General features: G+C 34.7%; 1 protein-coding gene across 2 annotated transcripts in view; it reads left to right on the forward strand.

Annotated features, from left to right (window-relative positions):
* Positions 1 to 23,356, forward strand: part of KCNT2 (potassium sodium-activated channel subfamily T member 2) — a 435,264-nt gene that overhangs the window by 245,888 nt on the left and 166,020 nt on the right. For both annotated transcript variants that reach the window (XM_061382138.1, XM_061382137.1), the window contains exon 13: positions 5,364 to 5,472. In XM_061382138.1, the coding sequence (XP_061238122.1) occupies positions 5,364 to 5,472 (109 nt within the window). The remainder of the gene's footprint in view (positions 1 to 5,363; positions 5,473 to 23,356) is intronic.

Genomic DNA, 23,356 nt, shown 5'->3' on the forward strand with positions numbered 1-23,356 from the left:
AATTTGCTGCAAAACTTTTTACTCTCTCGAATAAATGTTTTGTCTTTATTCAGTCGCCTATAAATATTTATTTACAAATATTATTTTAAGTTTCATGACTTCCTTTTGTGTCATCTTAAATAATGTCCAATCGATAAATTAGCAAAGCATACTTAAAACAGTAAAAAAAAAAAGTCTATCATTTTCTAAGTGCTACAAATATATTTTCTTAGATTTTATTATTGGAAAAGTCCTTTATATCACCTTTTTGAAGGATTTTTCTCTATACATAAAATTCTGGTTTCACAGTTTGTTATTTCCTCCTCATTCTAAACTTTAGCTTGTTATTTCCTTGTCACCTGATTTCCATAATTTTGATGAGAATCTTTGGTCTTATGACTGTTTTTCTTTGGCTGCTTCCAAGATAGTATCTGTATCTTTGGTTTTCAACAGTTTGACTGCAGTGTTCTTAGGTGTGGTTATCATTTTGTTTACATAGTTTGGGATTTGCTGCATTCCTTAAATTCTAACTTTGTGTCTCATAAAATTGAGCCATTTCTGACCATTATTTCTTCAGATAATTTTCTGCTCTAATTTATCTTTTATTTCTTCCCTGGGAATCCAATTACATTACTTAAGATGTTTTCACATTTGTTCCCAAAGTCCCTGAACTCTGTTCCTTTTCCTGTTTCTTTTTTCTTTGTTTTTCAAATTGGATAAATGCTACTGATCTGTGGTCATGTTCATTGACTCTTTCCTCTCAACTTTCATCTATTTCATGATCCATCCAGTGAATATTTTTCAGATATTTTAGTTTTCTATCTAACTTTTTAAATATTTTCTATTACTCTACTGATTTTCTTTTCTGATTATTAGAAGCATTATTTTCCTTCACCTCACTGATTACAAGAGCTGCTTTAATCTTTGTCAGATCATCTTTACATTGATCATCTATATGCTAGCAGCTCTTGGATGTTGTTTTTTTCCCATGAAAATACGTCACATTTTTCTGCCACTTCACATACTCAGTAATTTTGTACTGTATTCTGTTTATCATGCTATGGGGTGAAGCCTTGGATTCTCTTGTACTCCTCTAACAATATTGATATTCTTGTTCTAGCAAGAAGTTAATTTGATTCAACTCAAAAGGCAAACTCGCTGTTGGCAGTGATTCAAATCTTAGTTCAGATTGCCTTTATTCTGCCCCATGCATACGCCGTTCAGGTGTCAGCAAACGTGTAAATTTATACACACATTTTTTAGTTTCTTTTCTCTGTCTCATCTGGGATTTCCCAGTCAGCCAGAGCAATGTTGAACCAAATACCTTGGCACACTATGAACTGGTCAAGTTGATTCATGAAATTAACTACCACACCACTTTCGGCTCATTGTTACCTTTTGGAAGGCACACATTGCTCACCTAAAGAATTCTGGTTTTCTATTCATTAACTTTCATGCGACTTAAAGTTACAAACCATTGATTACAGTTTATTCTTTCTGCACAGATAGTCCCTCAACTCTACTTGTATTTTTAATCTTCTGTTTCCCTAATAGTAGTGTCAAATAAAACTTGCTGTGATGATGAAAATCCTCTGTATTCTATATCTCCACTATTCTAGCATAAATTGAATTTGTTGTATGTTGCTTTGAATTCTTGACATGTAGCTAGTGTAATAAAGGAATTTAATTATTAATTTTAATTAATTTTACTAAATTTTAAGTTTAAAGAGACACATGTGGCTAGTGGCTATTACACAGACAGTGCTACACTTATTATGTGCCTGTCCTCTTTGAAAACAATATATATTCAAGTCTTCTGCCCCTTTTTTATTCAGCTTGTTTGGTTTTTGATGTTGGATTGTATGGACTGTTTATAGGTTTTGGCTATCAACCTTCCTGGTCATATAATTTGCAAATACTTTCTCCCGTTCTGTAGTTTATCTTTTTATTTTGCCAATGGTTTCCTTTGCTGTGCAAAAGCTTTTAAGTTTAGGTCCCATTTGTTTGTTTTTGCTTTTATTTCATTCACTTTAGGAAATAGATCCAAAACAATTACTACAATTTATTGTCAAAGAATGTTTTGCCTATGTTTTCGTTCAGGAGTGTTATGGTTGCTGGTCTTCCATTTAGGTCTTAATCCATTTTGAGCTTATTTTTGTGTTTAGTGGTAGAGAATGTTCCAATTTCATTCTTTCAAATGTAACTATCCAGTTTTCCCAGCACTGCTTGTTGAAGAGACTGTCTTTTATCTTTTGTATATATTTTCCCCCTTTGATGTCTATTAATTGACCATATGTATGTGAGTTTATCTCTTGGATCTCTATTCTGTTCCATTGATCTATGAATCTGTTTTTGTGCCAGTACTGTACTGGTTTGATTACTCTAGTTTGTAGTATAATCTGAAGACAGAGAGTGTGATTCCTCCAGTTTTGTTTTTCTTTCTCAAGATAGTCTTGAATATTTGGGATCATTAGTATTCATGCAAATTTTAAAGTTATTTATTCTAGCTTTGTTAAAAACGCCATTGGTATTTTGATAGGGGTTGCACTGAATCTATAGATTGCCTTGGAGATTACAGTCATTTTAATAATATTAATTCTTCCAATCTGAGAATACAATATATCTTTTCATCTGTATGATTTACACTTTCTTTCATCAGCATCGTGTAGTTTTCAGAGTACAAGTCTTTTACCTTCTTAGGGACGTTTATTCCTAGATATTTTATTCCTTTTGATGTGATGATAAATGAGATTATTTCCTTAATTTGTTTTTCTGATATTTTGTTATTAGTGTATAGGAAAGCAACAGATTTCTGTATATTCATTTTGTATCCTGAAACATTATTAGATTCATTGATGAGCTAGAGTCATTTTCTGGTGGCATCTTTAGGATTTTCTATGTAGAGTATCAGGTTATTTGCAAACAGTAAGTTTTGCCACTTTATTTCCAATTTGGTTTCTTTTATTTTGTTTTCTCATCTTATTTCTTTGGCTAGAGAGTATGCAGATAGCCAACAGCAGCATGAAAAGTTATTCAATAACACTGATCATCAGGGAAATGCAAATCAAAATCACAATGACATATCACCCACACCTGTCAGAATGGCTATTATCAAAAAGAATATAAATAATAATTGTTGGCGAGGATGTGAAAAAAAAATGGAATCCTTGTACATTGTTGGTGGGAATGTAAATTGGTGCAGCCACTGTCAAAAACAGTATGAAAGTTTCTCAAAAAACTAAAAATAGAACTACCATATGACCTAGCAGTTCCACTCCTGGGTATATATCTGAAAGAAACAAAAACACTAATTGAAGATTACACCTGCATCCCACTTTTCATAAAAGCATTATTTATAATTGCCAGGATATAGAGCACCCAAGTATCTAACAACAAATGAAAAGATAAAGAAGATGTGGTATATATATATATATATATATATATATATATATACACACACATAATGAAAAGATGAAAATTTGTCATAAAAAGAATGAAAATTTACCTTTTGCAACAACATAGATGGACTTGGAGGGTGTTGTACTCAGTAAATAAGTCAAACAAAGACAAATACTTTATGATATCATTATATATGGAATCTAAATAATACAACAGGCTAGTGAATATAACAAAAAAAGAATAATATTTATTGAGAATAAGGTAGGGTTACCAGTAGGGAGAGGCAGTGAAGGAGGGGCAATTTCAGGGTAGGGTTAAGTGGTACAAGCTATTAGGTATAAAATAAGCTACAAGGATATATGTTCAACACAGGCAATATAGTCAATGTCTCATAATAACTACAGATGAGATACAAATCTTTAAAAATTGTGACTCACTATATTTTACACTTGTAACTTACATAATGTTGTATATCAACTATACTTCAGTAAAAAAGTAAATAAATAGAATGTAGCTAACATTAGAGAATTTTTCTAATACAGTCATCCCTTTGTATCTGAGGGTTCTGCATCCTTGGATTCAACTAAGTTTGGATCAAAATATTTGAAAAAGAAATTCCAGAAATTTTCAAAAAGCAAAATTTGAATTTACTGGCTGGCAGCAACTATTAACATCGTATTTACATTGTACTAAATATTATAAGTAATCTAGAGATGATTCACAGTATTTGGGAGGTGGTGCATAGGTTATATGCAAATTGTTGTTCAGTGACCTAACTTGTATCTAACTCTTTGTGATCCCATGAATTGCAGCATGTCAGGCTTCCCTGTCCTTCACTACCTCCCAGAGTGTTCTCAAACTCATGTCCATTGAGTCAGTGATGCTGTCTAACCAACTCATCCTCAGTTGCCCTCTTCTCCTGCCTTCAATATTCCCAGCAAGGTCTTTTGCGATGAGTCAGCTCTTCGCATCAGGCAGCCAAAGTATTGGCGCTTCAGCATCAGTCCTTCTAATGAATATTCAGGGTTGATTTCCTTTAAGAAATACTGTACCATTTTATATGAAGAATTTGAGCATCCTCATATTTTGTTATGCATAGAGAGTCCTGGAAACCGAAGGACAGTTGTAATTTGCTTTGATTTATTCAGTTAAATCAGTTATGGGGTGATACTATATGTAAGATTTCATGGTAAGCATGATATTTACTTCCTTTCTCAATCTTAGCATTTCTTAAAAAAGAAAACTTTTCTGTTACTTTTTTAATATCTGAAAGTTATTGATTTCTTCCAATACACACAAAGTCAAAATTCTTTTATCTTTACTGCCATATAAAAAGTAAACTAATGTGTTCTCACAAATGGTCTCTGCAGTCATTGCCCTTTTACAATCTATGTTAAAATTATTTTACATCCATCTTTTTCCCATGGAAACTATTATTACAAACTCAATTTTGCCACATTTCTGAAGGTTTCTACCCCTTAATTATTTTCTGGGAAAATTATTTTTATGCTTGTCAAAGACATTCCTCTTAATCTCTGCTAATTTCTAAGTGTTGACAATTAGTACTAATTGAATTATGTATTGTTGATCTCTTTTATAGAAATTGGGCTTCTCTCATAACTCAGTTGGTAAAGAATCTGCCTGCAGTGCAGGAGACCCAGTTTCAATTCCTGGGTCTGGAAGATATCCTAGAGAAGGAAATTGCAACCCATTTCAGTATTCTTGCCTGGAAAATCCCATAGACAGGGGAGCCTGGTGGGCTACAATTCATGGGATCACAAGAATCAGACATGACTTAGTGACTAAACCACCACCATAAAATAGCAAGTTATCTTATCTTTAATAGTAAGAACTCTCAATGAATGATTTCATATGCTTAGTTTTAAACTGTAGATGTGACCATTTCACACACTGATTGACAAATTTTACTTAATATTATAATACTTTCAGTTCATCTCATGATATTTTGGGTTTTATCATTTCAGGATCACCAAACAATTTTAAGAGCATGGGCTGTAAAAGATTTTGCTCCAAATTGCCCTTTGTATGTCCAGATCTTAAAGCCTGAAAATAAATTCCATATCAAATTTGCTGGTAAGTTTGACCTCAAATGAGATCCTTTAAACCTTTCCTTAAATTCTTATTGTCATTGTAAGAGTTATGCTTCTGAAGTTAGTGGTAGTTTATTATACCATGTTTCTGTAGAACAGGATTTATTTTTATCATCTACTTGTTATAAGAGAATTAATTCACTTTAAAATGTAAATCTTTGTGTTAAGTCCTTACTTTTTTATATAACTTGGTGATTTTGGTAACTGAACTTGCTGAACACCCTAGTAAGCTTAATTAGATTAGCTCTGATAGTTGAGTATGAAATATAGACACAAGTTTCAAATGTTATATATATATGTAGATAGATAACACTTTGCTATATGTTATTTTATATACATATAAACTTACTATAGAATAGAATAATATAATGTATTCAGATAATTTAAATAGATTTAATTTGAGGGTAGATATTGAAAACAATTCAAGAAAAAGATACATGTGAATTTTTCATACAAGTGCTGCTTTTAAAATAATTATCCACATGAGATTATACTTTAAACTATTAGAATATTGAACAATAAAATGGTACTGTATCATTTCCTAAGTGCTTCTGGAGGAACTAATTTTGATCCAGAGATAATTTATGTACTTTTTTTTTCTTCAAATATAAGAAACTTTTTAAAAAAAATAAAATTTAACCTTAATGGTCTGAAACGTCAAAAGTCTTTAAAAACTAAATCATTTTAAGTATGTATTTGCAAAATGTATTTCCTTCAGAAGATTCACACATCTTACAATGCTTATCTATTAGTATATGATATTTAAATGAAATTTTATAAACACTGGGCTTCCTTGGTGGCTCAGATGGTAAAGAATCTGCCTGAAATGCAGGAGACCTAGGTTCAATAGCTGGGTCAGGAAGATCCCCCTGGAGAATGGGATGGCTGTCCACTTCACTATTCTTGCCTTGAGAATTCCATGGATCATGGAGCTTGGCTGGCCACAGTCCATGGAATTGCAAAGAGTCAGACACAACTGAGTGACTAACACTTATAAACACTAAGAAGTTTTAAAGTAGTGATATTGTAAAGTAATTAACCTCTAATTAAAATAAATAAATTTATATTTAAAAAATAAATTAAAAAAAAGTAGTGATAAGAGTACTATAAAATTATTGCTATTCAGTTTGTTCTGAGTCATCTTTTAGTCTTCCTACTAATGACATCATTTTTTTCTAAAGAAGTATGGGAAATAAAGCAATGACTCTCAACTTTGGTGGCATTTTCAGTTCAGTTCAGTTCAGTCGCTCAGTTGTGTCCGACCCTTTGCAATCCCATGAATTGCAGCATGCCCGGCCTCCCTGTCCATCACCAACTCCAGGAGTTCACTCAAACTCATGTCCATCAAGTCAGTGATGCCATCCAACTATCTCATCCTCTGTCGTCCCCTTCTCCTCCTGCCCCCAATCCCTCCCAGCATCAAGGTCTTTTCCAATGACTCAACTCTTCTCATGAGGTGGCCAAAGTATTGGAGTTTCAGCTTTAGCATTAGTCCTTCCAAAGAACACCCAGGCCTGATCTCCTTTAGAATGGACTGATCGAATCTCCTTGCAGTCTAAGGGACTCTCAAGAGTCTTCTCCAACACCACAGTTCAACAATTAAAATAAATAAATTTAAATTAAAAAAAAAAAGCATCAATTCTTTGACACTCAGCTTTCTTCACAATCCAACTCTTACATCCATATATGACCACTGAAAAAACCATAGCCTTGACTAGATGGACCTTTGTTGGCAAAGTAATGTCTCTACTTTTCAATATGCTATCTAGGTTGGTTCAAACTTTCCTTCCAAGGAGTAAGCATCTTTTAATTTCAAGGCTGCAATCACCATCTGCAGTGATTTTGGAGCCCCCCAAAATAAAGTCTGACACTGTTTCCACTGTTTCCCCATCTATTTCCCATGAACTGATGGGACCAGATGCCATGATCTTCGTTTTCTGAATGTTGAGCTTTAAGCCAAGTTTTTCTCTCCACTTTCACTTTCATCAAGAGGCTTTTTAGTTCCTCTTCACTTTCTGCCATAAGGGTGGTGTCATCTGCATATCTGAGGTTACTGATATTTCTGCCGGCAATCTTAATTCCAACTTGTGTTTCTTCCAGCCCAGCATTTTTCATGATGTATTCTGTATATATTTTAAATAAGCAGGGTGACAATATACTGCCTTGACATACTCCTTTTCCTATTTGGAACCAGTCTGTTGTTCCATGTCCAGTTCTAACTGTTGCTTCCTGAGCTGCATACAGATTTCTCAAGAGGCAGGTCAGGTGGTCTGGTATTCCTATCTCTTTCAGAATTTTCCACAGTTTATTGTGATTCACACAGTCAAAGGCTTTGGCATAGTCAATAAAGCAAAAATAGATGTTTTTCTGGAACTCTCTTCCTTTTTCCATGATCCAGCGGATGTTAGCAATTTGGTCTCTGGTGGCATTTTAAAACATGTTTTAAAGAATATTTTTAAGGACTAATGAGAGATTCTGAGCATGTAAATGATTTTGGATGGTGCCAGGGCTTCTTTAAACTTGTTTCCTAAATCAAAAATTAAAAACAACAGGCAGTGGGCCCACACTGGAGCTGAAGTTCCCAGGGGTGGGCAGGGCAAACAGACCAGAGGGGGAGGCCTGAGCAGGGAAGACGAGGAAGATGAGGAGGTCTGCTGGAGGACAAGGGTGCACCCCGGGCCTCTTGCCAGAGTAGCCCCAGTGGTGGGAGCCAGACAGTCGGCCCAGCTGAGAGGGAGGATCACCAGGCAGTGAACGGCAGAGGAGGAGGTGCTCATAGCTGGGAGCAGAGCAGAGATTTGGAACTTCAGACATCACATTTCTTACCTCATGATGGAAAGTGTGTAAATTAAATGTTAGGAGGAAACCAGGCTGTAGAAATTTAATCCAGTCAGTGTACCTCCAACCCTACAGCTGAATTCATCCTTGTTAGAGATCAAGCCCTGAGCCTTTGGAGTAGGAGCACTGACTCCAGGACCCTACACTACCAGAGAACTGACCCTAGGGAGTATCAAATACTAAGAACTCACACAAAAGAAACCACTTGAATACAAGGCCCAATGTCACCCCACCACCAGTAGCACCCTGTGCAGGAAACCTCATCTAAACAACAAACAAAACAAAAATACAAACCCAATCATCAGCAGACAGGATTACCACCTCACTCAGCCTTGCCCATCAGAGGAAAAACAAACAAACAAAAAAACTCAGCACAAATCTCTCCCTATGCAAAGCTTACACAAACCACTGGGACCAACCTTAGGAGGGCAGAAAACAAAAAGAAGAAAGAATTCAGCCTTGAAGCTTGGGAAAAGGAGACCTCAAACACAATACACTAAAATAATAATAATAATAATAAAAAGGCAGAGAAATACTACACAAATGAAGGAACAAACTAGAAACACAGAAGTCCAAATAAATGAAGAGGAAATAGGTACACTACCTAAAAAAAATTCAGAATAATGATAGTAAAGATGATCAAAAACCTTGAAAACAGAATGGAGAAAATGCAAGAATCAATTAACAAAGACCTAGAAGGATTAAAGAATAAACATACAGAGACAAACAACACAATTACTGAAATTAAAAACACTCTAAAAGGAATAAATAGCAGAATATCTGAAGCAGAAGAATAAATCAGTGAGCTGGAAGATGTAGTGGTGGAATTAACTTCTGAAGAGCAGAATAAAGAAAAAAAAAAAAAGAAAGAAAAGAACTGAGCATAGTCTCAGAGACCTTTAGGACCAAATCAAACACACAAACATTTGAATTATAGGGGTCTCAGAAGAAGAGAAAAGAAAGGGTATGAGAAAATTTTTGAAGAGATTATAGTTGAAAATTTCCCCAACATGGAAAAGGAAATAGTCAATCAAGTACAGGAGGTGCAAAGAGTCCCATACAGGATAAATCCAAGGAGAAATGCCAAGACACATACTAATCAAACTAAGAAAGACTAAGCACAAAGCAAGAATATTAAAAACAGCAAGGGAGAAGCAACAAGTAACATACAAGGGAAACCCCATATGTTTAATAGCTGATCTTTCAGCAGAAACTCTGAAGGCCAGAAGGGAATGGCAGGATATATTTAAAGTACTGAAAGGGAAAAATCTACAACCAAGATTACTATACCCAGCAAGGATTTAATTTACAATTGATGGAGAAGTAAAAAGTTTTTCAGACAAACAAAAGTCAAGAGAATTCAGTACCACCAAACCAGGTTTACACAAATGTTAAAAGGACTTTGTAGCCAAGAAATATGAGTAGAAAAAGATCTACAAAATCAATCCCAAACAATTAAGAAAATGGCAATAGGAACATATATATCAATAATTACTTTAAATGTAAGTGGATTAAATGCTCCAACCAAAAAACACAGCCTGGCTGAATGGATACAAAAGCACGTCCCATATATATGCTGTCTACAAGAAACCCACTTCAGACCTAAACACACATATGGACTGAAAATGAGAGGATGGAAAAATATATTCCTTGCAAGCTGGAAGCAAAAGAGAGCTGGAGTACCAATCCTCGTGTCAGAAAAAATAGACCTTAAAATAAAGAAGATAGGGGAGAACACTACATAACGATAAAGGGATCAATCCAAGAAGAAGACATAACAATTGTAAATATCTATGCACCCAACACAGGAGCACCTCAATACATAAAGACAAACAGTAACAGACATCAAAGGAGAAATTGACAGAAACACAATATTAGTAGGAGACTTTAACACCCCACTCACATCAATGAACAGATCATCAAAACAGAAAATTAATAAGGAAATGCAAGTCTTAAAAGATACATTAGATGAGATGGATCTCATTGATATCTTCAGTATCTTCAATCCAAATGCAGAAGAATACACCTTCTTCTCAAATGCACATGAAACATTCTCCAGGATAGACCACATCTTGGGTCACAAGTCAAACCTCAGTAAATTTAAGAAAATAGAGATTGTATCAAGCATCTTCTCTGACCACAATGCTATGAGACTAGACATCAATTACAAGGGAAAAAAAAAAAAAAACTGTAAGAAACAGAAACACATGGAGATTAAGCCAGCATGTTTCTAAATAATCAACAGGTTACTGAAAAAATCAAACAGTAAATGAAAAAATTTCTAGAAACAAATGACAGTGAAAATACAACTCAAAACCTATGGAATGCAGCAAAAGCAGTTCTAAGAAGGAAGCTTGTAGCAATACAATCCTACCTCATGAAACAAGAAAAACATTAAACAGACATCTAAAACAACTGGAAAAAGAACAACAACAAAAAAAAGTAGAAGGAAAGAAATCATAAATATCTGAGCAGAAATAAATGAAAAAGAAATGAAAGAAACAAAGGTAAAGATTAATAAAACTAAAGGCTGGTTTTTTGAGAAGATAAACAAAATTGGCAAATCTTTAGCCAGACTCATCAAGAAAAAAAGAGAGTAGAACCAAATCAACAAAATTAAAAGTGAAAAAGGAGAGGTTACAACAGACAATGTAGAAATACAAAGGATTATAAGAGACTATTATGAACAAGTATATGGCAATAAAATGGATAACCTGGAAGAAATAGAGAGATTCTTAGTAAAGCTCAATCTTTCAAGACTGAACCAGAAAGAAATAGAAATTATGAACAACTGAATTACAAGCACTGGAATTGAAGCTGTGAAAAAAAATCTCCCCCAAAACAAAAGCCGAGGACCCCATGGCTTCACAGGAGAATTCTATCAAACATTTAGAGAAGAACTAAGCCCTGTCCTTCTAAAACTCTTTCAAAAAATTGCAGAGAAAGGAACACTTACAAACTCATTCTACAAGACCACCATCTCCCTGATACCAAAACCAGGCAATGACAACGCAAAAAAAAGAAAACTACAGCTCAATATCACTGAGGAACATAGATGCAAAAATCCTCAGCCATATTTTGGCAAACAGAATTCAGCAACACATCAAAAAGCTCATACACCATGATCAATCTGGGTTTATTCCAGGGGTGCAAGGATTCTTCAATATAAACAAATCAATCAATGTGATATGCCATATTAACAAATTGAAAGGTAAAAACCATATGATAGTCTCAATCGATGCAGAAAAAGCCTTTGACAAAATTCAGCACCCATTTATGATTAAAACTCTTCAAAAAATGGGCATAGAAGGAACCTACCTCAACATTGTAAAGGCCATACAAAATAAGCCTACAGCAAACATTATTCTGAATGGGTAAAAACTGAAAACATTCCCCCTAAGATCAGGAACAAGACAAGAGTGTTGACTTTCACCTCTATTATTCAACATAGTGTTGGAAGTCCTAGCTATAGCAATCATAGAAAATAAAAAGAAATAAAAGGAATCCAGATCGGAAAAGAAGTAACGCTCTCACTGTTTGCAGATGACGTGATACTGTACACAGAGAACCCTAAAGACAGTATCAGAAAATTGCTAAAGCTAATTGGTGAATTGAGCAAAGCTGCAGGATACAAAATCAATACACAGAAATCACTTGCATTTCTATATAAGAATGAAAAATCAGAAAGAGAAATTAAGGAATCAATCCCATTCACCATTGCAAGAAGAAGAAATAAATACCTAGGAATAAACTTACCTAAGGAGATTAAAGAACTGTACACAGAAAATTATAAGACACTAATGAAAGAAATCAAAGATGGCAAAACAGATGGAGAGATATTCCATGTTGCTGGGTAGGAAGAATCAATACTGTTGAAAATGACTATATTACCAAATGCAATCTACAGATTCAATGTGATCCCTATCAAATTACCAATGGCATTTTTCACAGAACTAGAAAAAATTTCACATTCATATGGGAACAGAAAAGACCCCAAGTAGCCAAAGCAGTCTTGAGAAAGAAGAATGGAGCTGGAGGAATCAAGCTTCCTGATTTCAAATAATACTATGAAGCTACAGTCATCAATACAGTATGGTACTGGCAAAAAAACAGAACAGTATACCAATGGAAGAAGATAGAAAACCCAGAAATAAACCCATGCACCTATGGTGCCATATTTTTGACAAACGAGGCAAGAATATACAATGGGGCAAAGACAGCCTCTTCAATAAATGATGCTGGGAAAACTGGACAGCTCCATGTAAAAGAATGAAATTAGAACACTTCCTAACACCATACCCAAAGATAAACTCAAAGTGGATTAAAGACCTAAATGTAAGATCAGAAACTATAAAACTCTTAGAGGAAAACATAGGCAGAACATTCTATGACATAAATCAAAGCAAGATCCTCTATGATCCACTTCCTAGAGTAATGGAAATAAAAACAAAGGTAAATAAGTGGGACCTGGTTAAACTTAAAAGCTTTTGCACAGCAAAGGAAACTATAAGCAAGGTGAAAAGACAACCCTCAGAATGGCAGAAAATAATAGCCAATGAAACAAGAGAGGATTAATTTCTAAAATATACAAGTAGCTCATACAACTGAATACCAGGAAAACAAAGAACCCAGTCAAAAAGTGGGAAAAAGACCTAAACAGACATTTCTCCAAAGAAGACATACAGATGGATAACAAACTCATGAAAAGATGCTCAACATTGCTCATCATTAAAGAAATGCAGGTCAAACTTACAATGAGGTATCACCTCACACTAGTCAGAATGGCCATTATGAATTCTATAAACAATAAATGCTGGAGAGGGTGTGAAGAAAAGGGAACACTCTTCTCTGTTGGTGGGAATATAAATTGATACAGTCACTATGGAAGACAGTATAGAGATTCCTTTCAAACTGGGAATAAAACCACCATGTGACCCAGCAATCCCACTCCTAGGCATATACCCTGAGGAAACCAAAATTGAAAAAGACACATGTATCACATTATTCAGTGCAGGACTATTTACAATAGCTAGAACATGGAAGCAACCTAGATGTCCATCAACAGATGAATGGTTAAAGAAGTAATGATACATATACCCAATGGAATATTACTCAGCCATAAAAGGAGCACATTTGAGTCAGTTCTAATGAGGTGGATGAACCTATAGCCTATTATGCAGAGTGAAGTAAGTCAGATATAGAAAGATAGATATCGTATTCTAACATATATATATGTATGAAATCTAGAAAAATGGTACCGAAGAATTTATTTACAGGGCACCAAGAAAAACCAAAACAATTGCTCCAGATCCTGGGCCTAAAATCGACCCTCATCACTGATGATTCCACACCTATCAACCTCTTCAACACAGCCTTTGGTTTGCTGGGGCTCAGGACTGAGGCACAGCCTCTAGCCAAGAAGGCTGCCGGTGGGCCCAGTGCCCAAGAGGGCTTGCTTCCCATCTGCACCACTGCCCCTCTAACCCTTGGAAACAGCTAGTTTGTGCCTTAGCTCTGTACTACACTGTCAAATAAAACTGACACTTATGGGGAAAAAAAAATAGTACCTCCTTTGCAGACTTTTTAATAAAATGGAAAAATAAATATGAAGTACTACAGCTAGTGCCAGTAACATTTGTTATTAACATTCAGGAAATGCCAATTATTTATCTCAAAAGCTTTTGTAACTAAGCTGCCTTATTTTTATTATTTAGGAAAAGCAGTATTTTTGCAAAGTTTTCCTACCTAATAATGATATGATGAAATTTTAGGAAGGTAGCAGTGGACACAGAACGAATGAAGGTTCTTAAAATATGAATTTAAATTTGAGTGCCACTATGTACACTTTAGCCCAGCAGATGAGTAGTTTGGCTGCTATATTTTTCTTCTGTTAAGTGGCCATAATAATATTATGTCTTTTCATTGGTTAAAACTAGCAGTAATGGTGAAATAAGTGATATCTGAGACATATTAGGTATTCAATAAATGGATACTGAATGTGGATCTCAAAACAATATGTAGTTTGAGAAGACAAGTTGTGCTTTTGAATATGCTGTAACTGAAATTCAGAGCAGATTTTGGTTTTTCTCTTTAGCAAGCCATTGATATGCTCACAAACAGACCAAACTCACTATCAAAATAGCCTATTTTTACAAACAAAAAATTACAAAGACTATTTGAATGTATTCTCTTTCACATTCTTATTTGGCTATTATTTAGATAAATCCATTGAAATGAAAGGACTGTTTTAAAATTCTATCCCAATAATGTATCTCAGTATTTCTCATTTATGGCATCTGCTGAAATTCCTTTTAATAATATCTTCATTCTTTTATGTAATGAGCTTACACTATCTTGGAGGCACCCTTTTTATGTTTTGAAAAGATAAAAGCACCTTGATTTCATTAAAGTGCCATAAAAAGCAGTTTGAGGTGATATATGAGACTCTCAAACCAAAAATAATATGTTTTATATCTCAGCATGAGGTTAAAGCAATTATGGACTTAACCTTTCAAAAGATGTTGCATCAAACTGTCATTGAGTTGGTGTTGTAAGTTCTTAAAATAATGGCCTCCAGTGAGCCATGCCCCCTGTGTCTGTGGCCCATTGTGATTCCACATTGCAGCTTCTTCCCCAAGGAGGCACAGTATACTTCCCCACCTTTGAATATGGGCTGTCTGGTCACTTGCTTTGACCAATATACTGTGACAAAAACTGTTAATACATTGTATGACTTTAAAAACAAAGCCTTGAAAGGCCATCCAGGCTCTGCTTGCCTTTGGTTGGAACATGGCCCAGAGACTATATATGAAGAATCTGATTTATTCTTTCCAAGGATGAAAAATCCCATGGAAAGTGAGACTTATCCATCCCAGGCACCCCACCTCACTGGTTCCCAACTCACCCATCAACCACTGATTCTCTTTCAAGTTGTTATTTTTCTGTTTTCTCGATAAATCCATTGAAATGAATGGATTGTTTTAAAATTCTATCCTAATACTTTATCTCAATATTTCTCATTTTTGGCATCTGTTGATGCTCCCAACTCACCTATCAGCCAATGACAGAAATCATGCTGACCCACAGAATTTCGAGAAATGAAATGTTTAAGTCAATAAGTTTTGGAGTCATTTGTTATATAGCAATAGATAATGAATACTGTTGGTAATAAAATAATAATCATTTTAATATTAAAACATATTTACTTGTTATTGATTATATTTTGTCCTTGTAGTTTCACAGGTATTAAATGGCATGATTTTAGTTATCACAAGATACAAAGCATATTTTTATTTCCACTTATTTAATTACCATCAATTCCCTTAAATTGTGGAACTCATACCCTGACAGTCATTGATGTATTTTTCAAAAGTAAACCCATGTTTTTAAAATTTGAAAGACAGAAACTGCAAAATTCAACCTACATGTATAGAAACTATTAGAAAGCAAAAACAGTTTAGCAACCTAGCAACTAGTACTTTACGCAGATATATCAATTGTGTAATTTGTGGATCACTTTCTCCTGAACAAAATGACTATAGATATTCATTAAATTATGGAACTGTTACACTATATTTAAATGAATTATTATATGAATTATTGTAACAGTTATAAATGCAATTAGCATCTATACTTTGATCAGATTCACAGAAGGAAATTCCATATGGTCATGATTTCAGCATTAGAAAATATATGCTCCTACTCATATCAGCAAGAGATGAAGTTAAATAGTGAGCCTAGAGTTAGAAAGAACAAAATCCTACCCAGAATAAGAGTTACAATAAAAGATTTCTGAATATAAGCCCAAGTACAAATTGTAACGAGAGTCAAGTAGAATAAAAATATTCTTCACAGATATTTTGTTTAATCACCATAAATTCCCAAGAAGAAAATAAACTCAAACTGGTTTATAAGAGAAAATCCTTCAGCAGTTTGTCCCTTTTTATAATAAATTTGTCAAAGTGAAAAGATAAATATTGCAAATTCTGGAATAAGACTGACTTAAGTCAAATTTTTCTTCTACTGTATAAGGACTATATGATGTCAGATTTCTCAACCTCCCAAACTAAAGTTTTTCAATATGTACAGTGAGAGTAATAAGAGAAACTATATCTTAGAGTTGTTATGATTTAAAAAAGAATCATCAAAAACATCAGCCACTAGTAATTAGTATTTAGTATTAGTATTAGTAATTAGTATTTATCAAATTGATGATTATCATAAATCTTGAGTACCAATGTCTCATTCTCTTAACACTTCTGTATTATCATTGTCTCCAGCAGAAGTAACTAAGGGTTTTCCATGACGCTTTACAAAGTGTTTATTCAGTTCGGTTCAGTTTATTTTAGTGGCTCCGTCATGTCCAACTCTCTGGGACCTCATGGACTGCAGCACGCCATGCCTCCTCGTCCATCACCAACTCCCGGAGTTTACTCAGACTCCTCCTGTCCATTGAGTCAGTGATGCCATCCAACTATCTCATCCTCTGTCTTCCGCTTCTCCTCCCACCTCAATCCTTCCCAGCATCAGGGTCTTTTCAAATGAGTCAGTTCTTTGCATCAGATGGCCAAAATATTCAGCATCAGTCGTTCCAATGAATAATCAGAACTGATTTTCTTTAGGATGGACTGGTTGCATCTCCTTGCAGTCCAGTCCAAGGGACTCTCAAGAGCCTTCTCCAACACCACAGTTCAAAAGCATCAATTTTTCAGCATTCAGCTTTCTTTATAGTCCAACGCTCACATCCATACATGCTGCTGCTGCTGCTGCTGCTACGTCGTGTCAGTCATGTCTAACTCTGTGTGACCCCATAGACAGCAGCCCACCAGGCTCCTCTGTCCCTGGGATTCTCCAGGCAAGAATACTTGAGTGGATTGCCATTGCCTTCTCCCATCCATACATGACTACTTAAAAAAACATAGCTTTGACTAGATGGACCTTTGTTGTCAAAGTAATGTCTCTGCTTTTTAATATGTTGTCTAGATTGGTCATAACTTTTCTTCCAAGGAGCAAGCATCTTTTAATTTCATGGTTGCAGTCACCATCTGCAGTGATTTTGGAGCCCCAAATAATACAGTCTTTCACTGTTTCCCTTGCTTCCCCATCTATTTACCATGAAGTGATGGGACTGAATGCCATGGTCTTAGTTTTCTGAATGTTGAGTTTTAAGCCAACTTTTTCACTCTTTTCTTTCACTTTCATCAAGAGGCTCTTTAGTTATTCTTCACCTTCTGCAAGAAAGGTGGTGTCATCTGCATATCTGAGATTATTGATATTTCTCCCAGCAATCGTGATTCCAGCTTGTGCTTCTTTCAGCCTGCTGTTTCTCATGATGTACTCTGCATATAAGTTAAATAAGCAGGGTGACAATATACACCCTTGACGTGCTCCTTTTCCTATTTGGAACCAGTCTGTTGTTCCATGTCCAGATCTAACTGTTGCTTCCTGACCTGCATAGAGACTTCTCAGAAGGCAGGTCAGGTAGTCTGGTATTCCCATCTCTTTCAGAATTTTCCACAGTTTGTTGTGGTCCAGACAGTCAAAGGCTTTGGCATAGTCAATAAAGCAGAAGTAGATGTTTTTCTGGAACTCTCTTGCTTTTTCAGTGATCCATCAGATGTTGATAATTTGATCTTTAGTTCCTCTGCCTTTTCTAAAGCCAGCTTAAACATCTGGAAGTTCACGGTTCAGGTACTGACTTGGGGAATTATGAGCATTAGTTTGCTAACGTGTGAGATGAGTGCAAGTGTGCCGTAGTTTGAGCATTCTTTGGCACTGCCTTGCTTTGGGATTGGAATGAAAATCCAATATTCCAGTCACATTATTTTCAGTTTTTGCATATTTTCCAGAGAATAGGATTATGGGATTATACAAACTTGAATCATAACTTATTAAGCAAATTATGGGAAATGATAATTAGAGAAAAATTTGATTGATTAACATAGCTGAAAAATTATAGAAAATATGTTAGCAAGTCAAAGTAATATATTAAAAAATAATATATTGTCACCAGGTTAAAATTATTCTAGAAATAGATCATCATTTTAAAGGAGAAATAATATTATTGCTTCAGTAGATACCAAAAAAAATAAGCATTTGAGAGAGAATTCAACATCCAGTCAAGATTTTTTTAAAAAGGAAATTAAAAAAATGCTAGGAAGCTACAAGTAAGAAACTTCTTAACATAAGGCAACTTATCTACAAAATAACCTAGAGGGAAAGAAAAAAAAAAAGAAAAAAAAAAAGGAAAACAAATATTTAATGATCATATATTGAGAGCTTTCTTTAAAATTAGGTACAAACAAGGGTGCATACCAAAACCACATGTACTCAGTGTTGTCCTAGAAATCCTGATGAGTGCAATAAGGCTACAAAAATAAATAGAAGGAATAAGCATTGGAAAAAGAGAAACGAAATCGCCACTATTTACATAAGATTCTCTACAAGAAAATTGAAAAGAATTTTTTTTTTCCTAGAATGCCTTTTCATTAGGGAGTTCATCCATTTATGATTTCCAAAATTGAACCAATAGTTCCCCTTTAAATATCCACTTTGAACTCCTGTCTTGTTCCACTAACTAGTCAGTATCTCCTGTTAGGTTTCTCATAACTATCTCAAAATTAATATATCTAGAGTCTGTTTCTCCACATTCTTCCCAGCAGCATATGCTTAGAACATAAGCCACAAACCCATGCAAAATCCACTCTTCTATTCTTTGTATCCAGTCCATCAGGTGCTGGAAGGTTACGCTTCCTGAATATCTCAGACTTATCCACTGACACAACCCTTGTCCATTCCATTATCACGTTTTGCTTAGGCTGTCTTAAAACTCTCCTTTTCCGTTTCTTCCTGAGTATTTACAAATTGTATCTCTAAGCTTATTGCTGCTCTCATATTCCCATCCTTTTGCCATAATGATTGTCATTTGTGTATTGTAGTAAGCAGCAGCATCTTCATACCTCTGATGTCAGCCTAAAGTCAATTGTTTCCTTTCAGTATATTGATGACAGCATTCTATTATAACATCATTATTTTTAAAACGACTCTAGTGGATTATTTTTTGTCAATCTCTGTAGATGAAAAATTGAGTGGTGATATAGCTTTGGTTGTGTTAAATCTTTTTTCCTGTGAGAAATAATTTTATCAATGCTCTTCTTTTTTAGAAGTGGCAATTGGTACTGAAACATAGGAAGAGGTAATGGCAGTGTTCCCTAGCTATGACTAATAGAAATATGTGGTTTCAGAACATCTTGTCTTCTCTGTGAGCCTCTTGTGGGACTAGCAATTCCAGTAAAGCCTCTCCAAGGTCAAATATCTGATCTGAAATTACCTGGAAAAAAGATTATGCCTCCACATTGTTAAGCTCTTCGTAAATTGTATCTCCCTAGTGACAAAACTGTGATGAAAAAGGCAAAACATTATAGTAATTCAGGTTTCAGATGTGTTTCTGGATATATATATATATATATATATATATATATATATATGTATCTTTTTCTTCACTGTACATTCCAAAACTCATTAAAACACACACATACACACACACACACACACACAAACCAAAACAGACAAGGAAAAAAAATGTACTTTACTAGGAAAAGAACCGTTTAACTAAAAAGCCTTGAATGAACTTAAAGAATGAACTGTACTCTTCAGTTTTTCAACTGAATCTAAACTCATTGCTACTTGTCTCCTGGTCAGATGAAACTGCTCAGAAAATCAGTGTGAGATGAACCCTTATTACATGCATAAACTAATTGCTAGATTTATGTTCCCACTCAAGACTCCCTCCTGCAAATAAAGTGCTACATCATCTGTGACCATTCAATTCCTTTTTCTTTATCAACTAATTTCTTTCAACTACTGGGTTCTCTGGAAATTTCCCACTTCATTTAACAAATATAAGAAGGCATAAAAATCAAATTGATAAATTTTACCCACAAATAGGAGTCAAGAATGTAAACATAAGTTTGTACATAAATTTGTAGGAGAGAGGAACATAAAACTCAATTTGTAAATGATTAGTGGATTTTCTATGAATTTTATTTCCCATGCTTTGATGCTGATATTCTCTAAGTAGCAGATTTTAAGTTCATGAGTGAAAGGAAGAATCAGAGTGTAGTAGTAAAGAGTTGAGTGAATAAAATACTTTCTCCTCTGCTGCTGAAGCACGCCTAGAAGAATGATTCATTATACTGGGGCTGTAGGAGTTATCCCTGGGGTATTAAAAAAATTTTTTTAATTGCAAACAAAGTTAAAATAGGCAAAAAGAAAATTGTTTTTAACAATATCATTGATGATACTTTATAAACATATTTTTCTTATAGTAGATAATCATGAACAGCTACCATTATAAAAACAATATGTTTAAAATCGCACACACACACACACATCTTGTGCAAATGATTTTACTAAAAGTTCAGCCACTATAAATTTTTTACTGAAGCACCAGATACTCCAGTGCCTCAATTTCTTCTTCACAAAAGGAAAATGAAAAAATATTTCCAAGCAATATAAATATTGGAAATTATCTTAGCTGTTTCTAAATAACATATGTATGTGCAAGGCTTGGCTTTTACCAAATGGTGAGGTGTGAGATTTTCATGCTGAATAATTTCTTCATTTCCCATACACACCCACATAAACACCATGTTAAACTTTATTCTTACAGCCTACTTAAGAACATAATGCTTTGAATTCTTAAGTCTCAAAAGATGAATTACGAAAACTTTGAAAATTCTCCATTTTTAGATGGAAATAATTTTTCTGATTTTTTATCTTATTGTGAAGATTATCAGAAACCACTTAACATAAGGCCATGTTCAAACTCAGCACAATTTGGAGTTCTTTATTTTTTGTTTGTTTCTTTTTTCAAACTATTTTTTACTTCGTAAAAATCAAACATAACATAGCTTAAAAATTATACAATGAAAATCTGTGTTGCCCCCATTTATATTCAGTGATGAACATTTTCCCACATTTGCTTAATCTTCTCTCTGTGTACACACACACACACACACACACACACACAATAACACATACACACTCTTTTACATAAGCATGTTTTTTCTAAGAATGACATTCCTGTTACATACACAGGATAACATTTTCACCTCTAAGAGGTGAAATCAATATTTTATTTTTTATTGCATTTGCTTTTCAATTTTTTTATAGGAGTAATTTTAGATTAACAGAAGCATGGTATGGATAGAACAAAGCACTTCTATGTACCTTTGATATCACATAACTTCTCGGAATGTTAGCTTCTTATATAGCGTTGGCCCACTCAATCACATTTTTTAAAATTACATTGGTGTAGATTATGTTTAAGTTAAATGCATTCTTGTATTTTGCTCCTCCTAATAAAATATCAATCACATATTTGTGTTTCATTTCTGTGACTTTTGCAAGTTTAATATATGGACCAAATCATATTTCCTGCTTGTTCTCTTTGAGCTTGGGTAGTTGCTGTTGACCATTAGGGATTTCAAGCCGTTTACTTGGAGACCATTTATAATTTAATTAAGTCAAAGCATCTTTGTGCTTTTGTCCATCAGTTTTCTTATAGTTGTATATGTCTCAAAGACTCAGTTTCATAGTTTTGAAAATCAGAGAAGTGTTTTCCTTCTGTATTAGGATAGTGCCAGGCATATTCTATCATATCCTAGACATAGGATTCTCAGTCTGTAAAGTAGTTTCTTGTTCTGAATGTTTCATAAAGAAGACCTGGTACATATTCTTTTATTCTTACTTACTTATTCAAAACATTTTTATTGGGTCATATTGTGAGCGACAAATTGTTTCAGGAAGTCATGGTACACCAGGGATGTGTGTATGTGTTTCACGTTGTCCGACTCTTTATTGAACCCATGGACTGTAGCCTGCCAGGCTCCTCTGTACATGGGTTCTCCAGGCAAGAATACTAGAGAGAGTTGCCATTTCCTTCTCCAGAGGATCTTTCCAACCCAGGGATCCAACCCACATCTTCTGTATTGGCGGCCAGATTCTTTAACACTGAGCCACCTGGGAAGCCTAAGATGGACTAGCTGTCTATTTCAATGGCAGATTTTCTAATTTCCTTTACCTCTAACCCTTTAAGAGGGCTTTCCTGGTGGTTGGTTCAATGGTTAAGAATCCTCCTGTCAATATAGGAGACACAGATTCTATCTCTGGGTCAGGAAGATCCACTGGAGAAGGAAATGGCTACCCACTTTTCCAGTATTCTTGCCTGAGAAATCCCATGGACGGAGGAACCTGGTGGGCTACAGTCCATGGGATTGCAGAGTTGGACATGACTTAGCAACTTAACAGCAACAAACAACTCTTTAATAACCAGAATGTGCATTTGCTTTCCTTCCAAGAATAGCACCTGAATTGAGCTTATTCCTTCTACAGAGACCTTGAATTATAACCTTAGAATCCTCCTCCCTGAGCCTTTCCATACTCCCTGAACATGAAAACTCATGATCCCAATCATGTTTTAATTTAGAAAGCTTTATGATTTGATATATTATCCCCATTGCTGAAATAGTTACTTCTTTATAGAAAAATCTCATAAAGCACAATTTTACCCCCAAAAGAATGAGATCCTAATACTAGTATTGCTAACTAGTGGAGAGAGCAAATATTATAATGGGATGTTTATTTAATCTAACATTCTCTCAGATCGTACTGTGTGAGAACATACTGTGCACACACTCATATGTGTGTGTTGTGTGTGGGATTGTTAATTAAGCTTTACTAAACAATTAGATTGTTGCTGGACAAGCAGTAAGAGGCTAATGAAAGTTTTAAGTAAAGGTGTAAATTTTTAACTAGATAACAAATTACTAATAACTCCTTGAGAAATGCAGAATGCAAAAAAGAAAAGTGAAAGTGTTAGTCGCTCAGTTGTGTCTGACTCTGTGCAACCCCATAGACTGTAGCTCACCAGGCTCTTGCATCCATGGGATTATCCAGGCAAGACTACTGGAGTGGGTTGCCATCCCTTTCTCCAGGGGATCTTACCGACCCAGAGAGGGAACCCAGGT

The sequence above is a fragment of the Bos javanicus genome, chromosome 16 (genome assembly GCF_032452875.1).
Source record: "Bos javanicus breed banteng chromosome 16, ARS-OSU_banteng_1.0, whole genome shotgun sequence".
In the NCBI taxonomy this organism is placed as follows: domain Eukaryota; kingdom Metazoa; phylum Chordata; class Mammalia; order Artiodactyla; family Bovidae; genus Bos; species Bos javanicus.